At 50.0% G+C, this 12,316-nt stretch overlaps 1 protein-coding gene across 3 annotated transcripts in view; it reads right to left on the reverse strand.

Moving 5' to 3' along the window:
* The window catches only part of KCNS1 (potassium voltage-gated channel modifier subfamily S member 1), a 30,518-nt gene extending 18,493 nt beyond the window's left edge, over positions 1 to 12,025 (reverse strand). The window contains exon 1 of one of the 3 annotated variants that reach the window (XM_044986555.1): positions 11,923 to 12,025. In XM_044986555.1, coding sequence (XP_044842490.1) covers positions 11,923 to 11,925 — 3 coding nt within the window. In that variant the 5' untranslated portion in view covers positions 11,926 to 12,025. Of the gene's footprint in view, positions 1 to 7,696; positions 7,974 to 11,922 lie in introns of those variants that run through there. The other 2 variants (XM_044986553.1, XM_044986554.1) reach the window with 2 other exon arrangements.
* Positions 12,026 to 12,316: the final 291 nt, after the last annotated feature.

Genomic DNA, 12,316 nt, shown 5'->3' on the forward strand with positions numbered 1-12,316 from the left:
GCAAGGGACTTAAAAATTGAGAGATTTTCATAATGTTACCCAGAAGGCCTGAAAAAGATATCCCCCCCCCCAAGAGGTTCCTCCTCCCCTCCCCTTCTTTCTTTTTTACCTTCAAAATGTGAGCCTCCAGTTTTGTTGAGGGCTACTGAGACATAAGGGAGTTTACTGTGATCTCCAGCACCTTAACTGAAAGGATGGAGGTAATTCCCCTGTTCAAAGTGATAATTAGCAATTGACGTTATATACAGTTTATCCCCCCCCCCCATCCCCCTGAAAAGAGTTTTAAACAGTATGACTAAAAAACCCTCTTCCTCTTGTAGATTAAAGTTTATACTGTCAGCTCTTGTAGCATCACCATTTCATCAATTGTCCAGTCAGAGAGCCTTACAGCCTTAAGAACTCGTTACTTTCTTATTAGAGCTGGTTGGGGGAAAAAAAGTCATCGTCCATCAGAAAATAAAGTTAAATCAAAATCAGAATGTTTCATGGGAATGTGCCTATTTCAATGAAATTGTTGGTGGAAAATTTGCCACTAACATCAGAAATTATGAAAGTGAAGATATTAAAGTCATCTAGACACACTTTCAGAGGGATGGCTACCTGGCTTCTGCTTGTGAACTCAAAACTGTGCATCTGCCCTTTGTTGGTACAAAACACCTCTGGAATCTTTAAAAGATTCTGTAGGTATCAGAATCTGCACCCATAAAGCCCACTAGGGCGAATAGAATTTGCACACAAAATCCAACACTAGAATTCTTTCAAGCTCACATGCAGGGGTTTGCATTGCAAGATGCACACCACCCTATCTCAAAGCATTCCTTTGGTGGGATGGAATGGGACGGGCAGGAGTGCTGGCCTCTTTGCCAACAGACATTAGCCTGGTGCTTAGTTTCAGAGATTAAAATTTCTCCATGGACAGTTTCTCAGGGTTTTCCCTTGATGGTTTTGATCAGCCTGGTGTTAAAAAAAAAAAAGTCCCTTTGCTCTTCTGCATCACAGTCACACGGTGAATTTCTCAAACACACAAGTTGCACAAAAACAAAACACACCACACACAGAGGCCATATACCCTGTGAAAGACTGGGCAGTAATAGTGACAATAGTGAACCCTGCTGTGCAGCACAATGCTTGGAACTCTAATCAGAGAGAGATTCCCTTACAGCACTTCACAGTGACGATAATAGAGGGATATTGCTGATGAGGTATTTTTCCTGCTCTGAACTTCTTTTCAAAAGATCTCAGTGTAATATTCCAAAGCTTGCTGGCTTCAAAGTGGAGCTGCTGATGCTTTGAGGTTCCTGTAAGTGCTGCCAACCTGTGATTTCTCTCTGTGAAATGGATTGAATGAGATCAAGTAATATCCGTTAATTATTAATCCTCTGAGTGTGGAGCCCATTTTTCAACAGGGAAGGAGCAAAGAGTTTGCAATTGGAAGTTAATACACAAGCTCTTCCCTGACATCTTCAGCCACATTGCCGAGCTTTACTCACCACCACATTACACAACTGCCTCCCCAGGGCATGTGCTTTTTATAACACTGAGAACTGGACATTTTTAGATTTCTAATGAGTTCATAGGTCACTGGGCAAAACACCAAGGCTGGGAGAGGCAGGATGTAGCTTCCACTGGTCTCTGAAATCCAGTGAGAATGTTGTGTCAGTCAGGGAGGGATCGCTTATGTTTCTCACTTCTATGGCTATGTCTACACCAGTGGTTCTCAATCTTTCCAGATTCCTGTACCCCTTTCAGGAGTTTCATTTGTCTTGCGTAACCCCCTAGTTTCTCCTCACTCAAAAACTACTTGCTTACAAAATCAGACCTAAAAAATACAAAAGTGTCACAGCACACTATCACTGAAAAATGGCTGACTCATTTTTACCATATATTATAAAATAAATCAATTGGAATATAAATATTGTATTTACATTTCTGTGTACAGTGTACACAGAGCAGTATAAACAAGACGTATGAAACTTTAGTTTGTACGTACTTCGCTAGTGCTTTTTATGTAGCCTGTGGTAAAACTAGGCAAATATCTAGAGGAGCTGATGTACCCCCTGGAAGACCTCTGCGTACCTCTGATTGAGAACCACTGGTTTACGCTACAGCTTAGGTTGGCATAACTTATGTTGCTCAGGGGTGTGAATAAACCACCCCTCTAAGGGACATAAATTACACTGACATAAGCGTTCGTGAGCACGGTGCTATGTTGGTAGGAGAGCTTCTGCCGTTCGTGGAGGTGGTTTTATTACGCAGACAGAAGAGCTCTCTCCCATCAGCAAGTATCTTCACCAGATGTGCTGCAGCAGCACAGCCGCATAGATACAGCTGTGCCGCTGCACATATAGACATGGCCTAAGCCTGGAGTTGAGCAGGGAGCCTGCAACTTTTGCTACAGAAGGGTCCTTTCCATCTTGGGTGGGTAACGGAGTGCCCGTTAACAGAGATGCAGGCACAAAAAAGGCTGAAAGGGATTTTGGAAGTTCCCCTTTCGCAGGCCATGTCTAGTCACAGGAATAAAAACCACAGGCAGGTTTGAAATGGAGGGTCTGGGAGAGAGACTAATGCCAGATTTGTGCTAAACAGCCTAGCAAAGGCATGCCTCTCTGAACCACAGCTCCTTAAAGAAACATGCTCATCAATGCATAAAACAAACCCTCGCATTTTACTATGTCTGAAGGAAGCGATTGTCTGTGATAAGCCTCAGAGCTTAATTGCATCACTCTCTTTCCTTTCAAGTCCTTTCAAAATCAACATTTAAAAAAAATACTAACATGGGGAGGTAGTGGGGGTATGTTACTTTTAAGGGAGAAACTGGAATTTCCATGACCTATAATCTTTTCCGTGATCTTAGTTCATTTGTGGCTAAGTGATGACTAATCCAGGTTCCTTCCAGAAGGATGCTTGTGAATTCAGGCTTCTGTGGGGAAGAGACATATCCCGACATCACGCCTGAGCATCGGCATACACCCCATGAAGCAGCAGCTTGGAGGGCCTGAGCCAGAGGTCACTGAAAACAATGGAAACTTCAATTGACTTCAGTGGGCTCTGGATCAGGCCCTTGGGGGAACAGGCAACTTGTGCCAGCTCAGAGGTTTGCATCTGCAATCAGTGATGGTGTCAAAAGCATTTGAATGCTGTGCTCCATCTTAGAATTCCTTTTAGATGGGATAACTTCCTGTAGTAATATCTTCAGATACAAGGAGGTGTGTGCATCACCCTTTAAAGCATCAGCTAGCCAGGACCAGCCTATTTCCCAGCTTGGAAGAAGTGGGCCTGTGGAGGTAGCAAGCCTTTTGTATTAGAGGGAAAATCCTCATTCCTGCATTGAAAATATTGGGGTGGTGGAGTGTCACAAACTATCTGAGCTTGTCTCTTCTGATGATTTGTTTTCTAATGGGTGACATTAGTTCTGCCCACGGTTAACTCCACTGTCTAGAAATGCAACAGAAAATAATATTTTGATGGCTCTCCCTGTGGGGGTTTCATTGTTTTTTCTTGCACACTCACATTAGTGACAATGTTCAACTTAAAAAAAAAAAAACAAAGCCCTGAGCCAAGATCTAAGCACTATCTCCAATATCAGGTATTAAGACATGGAGCCGTTTTACACTTAGAGAAATAAGCTTTAGTTTTCTCATGGATTTTGGGAGGGTTTTTTTTTAACAGCACAATGGATAATGAATACCAATGAGACTGTCTGAAATTATATGTAAATTCTCAAAATTTCCCCATTAGTTTAAAATATTTATTCAAAAAGCTATACCTTAATGGAAAAAAAACATTGGGATAATGCTGGTCTCTTCTTGCTAAATTTATATAATGTATTTCAAGTGTTTTAAGGAGACAGTCATGAGAATTACACAAGTTTCATATACATCGATGCTAAAAATGCATTGTGCTTTTAAATAAAAAACAATCTTGTGAAAGCATTCACTTTCTGAAGCAGGCTGTGTGTGTGTGTGTGTGTGTGTGTGTGTGTGTGTATAAAATTATCCGAAGTGCATCCATACAACATGCTAACAGTTTCCTTGGATAACACACTTTTTCCAAATAAAACTTTCAAATAGAAGGTATGTACATTTATTCTAAAATGGCCAAGACCTTTTTTCTCTGAAAATATTGGGAAGAATGAAATATGTATTATGCACTTGCTGAGAAGCTTAAAACTTGAATCTCAGTCCTGAAGTAAGTGCATATATATATACACTAACGCCTCACTTAATGTAATTATGTTCCTGAAAAATGTGACTTTAAGAGAAACGATGTTAAACGAATCCAATTTCCCCATAAGAGTTAATGTAAATCAGGGGGTTAGGTTCCAGGGAAATTTTTTTTATATGATATGAAAGTATATAAAAAAGTGTCCCTGGAACCTAACTCCCTCATTTACATTAACTCTTATGGGGAAATTGGATTCGCTTAACATCGTATGTACACACACACACACACACACACACACTAAGTTTTAAACAAACAATTTAATGCTGGTACACAGTGATGATGATTGTGAAGCTTGGTTCAGGTGGAGGAGTCAGAGGGTGGGATATTTCCCTTACTGCTAAATGATGAGCCCTCAGAGGTTAACTCTCTCACTCTACAAGGCAGCAGGAATGGAGGTCGATATGCGCATTTCCCCTTTAAGTACACTGCGTTGTTAATTAGATCAGCTTGCTGAGACTGCAGCTGCTACAAGCTCCCTCTGTCCTGAGCCCTGGTGTGTTCCCCCTGCTCTATGGAAGATAGAGTAAGCAGGGTGCAGGAGCAGGGGGGAGAGGGATACCCTGACATTAGCCCCCCTCTCCCTTCCCCCCCCCCAGTAAGCAGGAGTCTCAGGGAGCAGCTCCAAACAGGGCGCCGAATTGCCGCTGCTGATGGCGGCAGGGGCGGCTCTAGGAATTTGGCCGCCCCAAGCACGCAGGGGGTGCGCTGCCGGTCCCGCATCTCCGGGGGACCTCTTGCAGACGCGCCTGCGGAGGGCGCACTGGGAGGGCGGCAGGCGGCTCCGGCGGACCTTCCACAGTCATGCCTGCGGGAGGTCCACCTGAGCCGCGGGACCAGCGAACGCTCCGCAGGCATGAGTGCGGAAGGTCCGCCGGAGCCGCCTGCCACCCTGCCGGCAAAATGCCGCCCCAAGCGCGCGCTTGGTGCGCTGGGTCTGGAGCCGGCCCTGGATGGCGGGGGCAGTCCGTGTGCCCTTCGGGCGGCTCGCGTCTTTCCACGGCAGCTAAAGACAGAAGCTGTGCCTCCATGGACAGCTGAACATAGAAGCTGCCGCTGAATCGCCACCACCGCGGAAACGCGCATGCCGCCCTAACGGCCCATGGACTGCTCCCGCCGTCAGCGGCGGCAATTTGGCGCGCTGCTTGGGGGCAAAAACACAGGGACTGCCGCCCCTTGCAGATTGCCGCCCCAAGCACCTGCTTGGGATGCTGGTGCCTGGAGCCGGCCCTGGCTCCAAGGCAGAGGGCAGGAGCAGCACATGGCAGTGGGGGGAGGGACAGCTGCAATTGCTAGCCTGCTGGGAAACTGCTGCACAGGGAACTTAGGGGAGCAGGGAACTGATGGGGGAGCTGATAGGGGGGCTGCTGGTCCACCCTGGTTCCAAGCCCCCACTAGCTAGCTGCAACAGGCTGCTCTTCCTGCAAGCAGTAGACAAAGCAGGCGGTTGCCAAACAACATTAGAAGGGAGAATTACACAACTTTAAACAAGCATGTTCCCCAACTGATCAGCAATGCAACAACGTTAACCAGGACAACTTTAAGTGAGGAGTTACTGTATTTTTCTTGAAGGGTAAAGAGTGCTTTAGATTAACAGCTTTCAAAAGTTTGCCCAACACATGGATACTTCCCATTTTGACTGAGATTAAAAGCAAATTTCCCCAACAGAAGCAGTTAGCGAGGCTGGTATTTTTTAGTTTTAAGGCACACTTCCTGTCATTGTAGCTCACTTCTATATCCTCACTCCTGCAAATTCTGTGAATGCATTTTTGACAAACTGCTGCAGACAAATCCTAGAAATGTTTATATGGCACGTGAATTATGATGCACCAGGTATGAAAGTCACCTGTAAAGTGTCCCTTGGTGCGGGAAGGGAGGTAATGCTGATTGCATTAAAACACATGGCCGCAATATCTAAGCTGTTTTTCTAGTGTGTGAAGACTAGGAAGACAGATCTGCAGGGGCTGTTTGGGGGAAATGCGCTTTGGGTCCAGCAGCACTCATGGAATTCTTAGCAGTCATTTTATTACATGCGAAGTGCCTTTGCAGAGTCCTCCCGCGTCTTCCCCTGACTGATTTCTGTTTGTCAAAGGATGCCCAACAAGCCATTGGGAGCCTGGCCTGGAGAGTAGCAGTTTGCCTTTAATGGGCACTCCCTGGGAAGGGAGAGGGGCAGTGTCCCTGCTGCATCCTTTGCCTTCCTGGGCACCCTCTTTGTTCTTTGGGGACCTGTTGCACTGAAATCAGTGGAAAGATTCCCATTGATTTTAATGGGCTTAGCCTTCCATTGACTTGAATGGGCTTTGGGATCAGGTCCTGGGAGGTTCTCTGGACCCCAATGGAGGGGCCATGGCAGAGATGCTCAGACTGCTGCATTAGATGGGGATGAGCAGCTCAAGGTTTTCTGCAAAATCCCAGGGCCGAGGATCCCCATCCCTGCTCCCTCCCCAGCTCAAAGAGGCTTCCCCTCTCTCTGGAGTCCCAACCAGATGGCTGTGGCAGCAAATGCGCATCAGCCTCACTGCAATGGGGAAACACCAGACCCTGCCCGGGAATCCCTGCATCAACTGCAGGATTCCCCAGCCCAGAGCCACCCCCCTCCTGCTTCTCAGCCCCTGCTCCAGGTGGGAAGCAGTAGTGCCAGAGATTGCCAGTGGGAGCCCCCTCCTCCTTCAGCCTGTGGCTCTGCATGGAAAGCATGTGAATGACTTAAGGACCACAGCCCAGGGGAGCCAGAAATTCCTGGGCAAGAGGGAAGGGAAAAACAGGCTGCCACTAAAGCCCGCCAGTGCCGGGGGAATGGGCCAGGGTGTCCTGGCTCATGGGGTGTTGCCCAGGGGAAGGGATGCAGAGACCCTGCACAGGGTGTGTGTATGTGTGTCGGGGGGGACGGGGGGAACAACCCAGGGGAGGGGAAGAGAGACCCTGGAACAGGGGAGGGAAGGGGTGAGACGGGAGAGACCCTGGCACAGGGGAGGGGGGCCCTATCCGGGGAGGGAAGGGAGAGACCCTGGCACAGGGGGTGGGGGGTCCCACCTAGGGAGGGGAGGCAGAGACCCTGGCACAGGGGGAGGGGGGGTCCCGCCTAGGGAGGGGAGGCAGAGACCCTGGCACAGGGGGAGGGGGGGTCCCGCCTAGGGAGGCGAGGCAGAGACCCTGGCACAGGGGGAGGGGGTGTCCCGCCTAGGGAGGCGAGGCAGAGACCCTGGCGCAGGGGGTGGGGGGGAGGCAGAGACCCTGGCACAGGGGGTGGGGGGGGCAGAGACCCTGGCACAGGGGGTGGGGGGGGCAGAGACCCTGGCACAGGGGGAGGGGGGGTCCCGCCCGGGGAGGGGGGGCAGAGACCCTGGCACAGGGGGTGGGGGGGTCCCGCCTGGGGAGGGGGGGCAGAGACCCTGGCGCAGGGGGAGGGGGGGCAGAGACCCTGGCTCTAAAGCCGCCCCGAGGCGCTGGGCACCGCGTGCCCCGCTCTTACCTGCCAGCCCAGCAAGCCGCAGCGGTGCGTGTGCGCCTCCCGGACCAGCCCTCAGCCCCTGCGCCCTCTCCGGGGAGCCTGGGCAGAGCCTGGCGCCTCCATGCTGGGACCCTGCCTCTGCCTGGCCGCCCCGCGCGCGCGGCAAGCGGAGCTGGGCGGGCTCCGGCCCTCGCGCTGCTCTCCTAGCGCCCGGGCTGCGCGGTGCCCGCTCCCGGCTCCCGGGGCTCCCTCCGGCCGCTCCTGCGCGCGCTGCGCCGGGTGAGCGCGAGGCACCTGCCCAGCCTGCCCGGGAGCGGGCTGCCCGCGCCCATCCTCTGCCTTTTAAAGCCCAGCCCGTCCGCCCCAGGAGCCAGGGGCTGGCGGGCAGCTCAGTGCTAGGCACCGTCTGGAAGTTCCCCCTGGATCCATTGCAAGAAACCACTCCTTAGGGATCAGGGGGCATTTGACGCGCTCCGAGCTGCCATCTGCCCCTCTCGGCCGAGCGCGGATCTGCCCTTGTGAGCTCAGCAGCAAATCCCCGAGAGGAACCAAGGCTGCTCGGGAGCCGGTGCCCTGGCCCCCTGCTGCATTACAGCTGTGCTGCCGGGGAGGCAACCTGGACACCCCCCCCAGGGGGAGCGGTAATTAATTAAGACAGGTGGTGTCCGAACGGGAAAGTGCCCGGTAAGGGGTCTCTGGCAGAATAACGCCTCGCAGTCAATAGCTGCTGCATTTGTTTCTTATTGTGCATCCGAGAGAGAAAGAGATTCCCGAAGCTGCGGTCTCCAAGTAGCCCCCGGTAAGTGTCAAACATAAAAGTCAGCCCCAGGAGCGAGCTCCCCAGGCTGGGCATCTGCCTGGACGACCGACCGAAAGGAGCCCTGGAGAGAGGGGCAGAGGGACTACGGGTCTGATCCACAGCTCACCAAATCAATGCCCATTGGTGCCAGTGAGCTTTGGATCAGGCCCTACAGGGATCAGAGATGCATGTAGTGGAGTAGTGTCATTGGAAAAAATAAACATGCATAACATTCAACGTGTTCTTCCAGGAGCACTGGCAGCATAACCACGTATGAGGTGTGAACAAACCTGCAGGGGCTTTAGGGGAAATGACAGCTCCCCCCCCCCCAATTCAATGAATGTTAAAGCTCTGGATTAAGTATTCCCAATGAGGATATAAAACTTTTGCCTGCTTTGGCAAGATTAGGACAGACAATTCCCCCTTGGCACAGCTCCAGGTGGTACTAGCAGTGAGAGATGCCGCATAGCCCAGCATTTTAACACTGTCATCTAAGCCTACTCAGACTGACCTGCCGTCTACACTACAGCTTGTCTAGCTTGTGAAAACCTCCTACCACCAGTGCAGCTCTTCTGAGCTCCCAGCACTGGGAGCGCTGCCATAGACTGGCTGCTCTGAGCAGGACGGGATAGCATCACCCAGGGGCTCGTCTAGCGCTGGTGGCAGAGGAATTCTGCAGCCTCTTTTGCTAGTGTAGCAAATTTATCCGGGGTGAAACTATCTTGACATCAGTGGAGTTATGCCAGGGATGCATCTATCCCACAGTGTTCAGGCTCCAGGCGCATGGTCACCATTGTTCACTGGCACACTCAGCACAAGGATGTGACCCTAGCAGCAGTTCTTGTCCATGTATTACTTAACTCTGTGTCTGGTGGAAAGGTGATCTCAGGAGAGTTAAGACAGCAGGCAGTCTTCAAAATGCATTTAGAACCTTGAAGAACCATGAGGCAGCATTGTGCACGTCTGGGAAACCAGGCAATGCCTCATGTTTGAGATGCTCTCAGGACACCTTTTGGTAGACATCTTCACTGACTTGGAATGACCTAGGCAGGGAGGCTTGGGGGACACTCCACTGTCTCTTTAAGAGGAGAGTGTTGTAGGATGAATGAATCCAGAAAAGCCCCAGGCATGGCAGTCATCCCATTTCAGTTCACTGGGCAGTCTTTGCCACCCAGGGCAATCTCTATGAATCAGGAGGGCCCAGAAACTGTTACAATCCTACACACTACATCAGAGGTCAGTTACCAGGATGGGGTGATGGGAAAGGAAAAATCTTAGTGCTCCGTCAGGTGAGGGCTGGGGATTACATTTGAATGCAACGTGGTTGTGTTGGTATCTATGAGAGTCTGTACAGGTGATCTCTACACAATCAGCCCAGAATGAGACGTCACACTAAGTTTGGGATTTTATCCCATGTCCTCTTCATTCCAAGTCAGGTGGCAGGTCGCTGCCCTCTCTCGCCTTTCTTCCAGGCTAGATGCGGTTTTCTCTTATTGCTTTTTGATAACAAATGTATTTGTATCTTCTTGATAGTTTGAGGAAACCTCTGCTTCCTGCTCCCTTGTGTTTCAGACACAACTATTAGTAGTAGTAGCAGTCTCTGTAGTCATTCTGTGATAGCGCCTAGGGGACCTAAACAAGGGCCCCATGCTGTTAGGTGCTGTACAGGTGTGCAATGAAAAGAAGGTCCCTCCTCTAAAGAGCTTACAGTCTAGTTTGTGCAGAAAGTCAATCTCCGTCACTGTCTCCTGGGTCACATTTTTTGTGCCATCTCTCCGTTTTGTGTTTGAACTGTGCTTCGTGTCCCGCTGGTCCTGGATTGTAGTTTTGGTGAGAGCCTGCCTGGGCTTTGCACGTTTCACTCTGGTGGGTTAGTTACTAGTGTAATAGTTCTGTGTAGCAGAATGAGCTCGTTCCTGTTGGAGGAGCTGCGTGTTTCCGTGTGTGATGTGTCAGTGTCTCTGTGTGTTTCAACCCGTTTGTTTACATGGGAAGGAGGCAGCAGGGGGGAGGGAGTCTTCAAGGGAGGTCTCAAAAGACAAAGGGAAATTCCTCTCTGCTGTGATATGAAGCAAAAGTTATTTATTTTTTATGGTAATTAGGGATGGCTCAGCAGCCTGGAAACTGGGGAGTAAATGTATGTGACTTCATCTGAACAGAGCATCCCAGAATAAATATGTGGCCGTATAATTAATTATGGTGGCAGATTAAGTGATTCCCCAGTCCTGAGAGTGGGGTCAGGGATGTATTTTAAATTCAGTTTTCTCAGCATCTCCTTTTTGCATGATAGTCAAATTGGATTTTCTTTTTCCTCCAAAATATTTTGCAGACAGCCATTTTATTGGAGAGGAAGTTTGCCCTGAGGCCCCCGCTTTATGACCCTTTGAGTCGCTTTATTTCTTTCTTGTATTTAGCTGTAAAATATGCACTGCCCATCAGTAGCCTCTGGTGCATTTACTTAAAAACCACCGTCCAGCAAAGATAACCAGAGGGGACAAGAGTCCAGCATAAAGCAGAACTTCAAGCCCTGCCCAGAATGAACCCCACCCGCCAACTCCCTTTCTAACACTGCGGCTGACAGATGAGGCAGTGACCCTTGTGGAGAGGGGCAAGTCCCTTATTATTTATTTATGGGGAGTTATCAGTGCCCACAGGGCTTTGTGGGGAAGTGAAAATGTCAAAGGGGAAATCCTGGCCCTGTTGAAGTCAATGGGAGTTTTGCCATCAACTTCCATGGGGCAAGATTTCACTGCAAATCGTTGCCCCGAGGAGTTTGCAGTCTGAAATCGGGGACTCTGGAGTGCTGCAAGGGACTCATCTTGCCTTCATTTGATCTTTCTGCCTAGGGAAGGGGCAGTGGATTCAAGCTGAGAAGGGCAACCGGACCCCTGGGCATTTCTTAATACTTTCTATTGATGCCAACTACCCTGTGGATCCTTTGACCATGAGAAGTCAACGAGGAAAGGGCACATTTGGGGTGAAAGTCACCCCTGTGCAGAAGGCCAGCACAAGCCCTCACAGGGCTTAACTGGGGCTTGAGGGCTTCACTGGGATTTGAGTGGTGCACAGACTTTGTGCTGGGGTGAAATTCCCTCTTGCTGCTCCGATGTGGGAGAGAACGTTCTCCCCTGGTAGCAAACCAAGGTCTGAGCTCTTCTTTCCACAAGGCCCTTTCACCGCACCCCACAGGGGCCTTGCAAGTGAGCAGGACTCAGTTACTCCCACTTTCAGGCCCTTTACGCTGCCAGAGCCAGGTAACAGGGGCCACGATGTCACTGAGAATCATGCCCCCCTCTCTATTGTGAGCTCTCTATTTGCGTTCCCCAGATGCCACTGTGTATAGCAGCACAGCGCAGGTATGTGTACGGAGCATGACTTTTCTGAACTAACTCGGGATGATGTGGAGATGGAAATAAGCACGAAAGCAGGTCAACTGAAAATGCCTTACCATCTCTTCCTTGCAAGCCTGCCCCCTTCTTTCTTTGTGCAGATGGGTGTCTCTCCTCCCACCAATGCCCACTGGGTTTTTGTGGCTATCCCCAAGGATGGTAAATCCCCTGCACAGAAATGAGAGAAGCAGCCTTTTTCCTGTGTGTTCTCTACAGTTTAGAAGCAAATCACAGAGGTAGGGATAGTCTGAAGCAAGCAGCCATCACAAGAACTCAATGAGTCACTGCAAAAAGCACTTGGCTTACGTCGGCTTTGTTGCCTCTCCATTGCCGATGGTAATGTAGCAGTAAATAAATACAGTGGAGAGGATAAAAATGAATCTAGTGCATCTGTATAACTCCTTGCAGCCTCGAAGGATCCCAAAGCACTTCCCAAGCAACAAACTGCCCTAC

Source organism: Mauremys mutica, chromosome 13 (genome assembly GCF_020497125.1).
Source record: "Mauremys mutica isolate MM-2020 ecotype Southern chromosome 13, ASM2049712v1, whole genome shotgun sequence".
Lineage (NCBI taxonomy): Eukaryota > Metazoa > Chordata > Testudines > Geoemydidae > Mauremys > Mauremys mutica.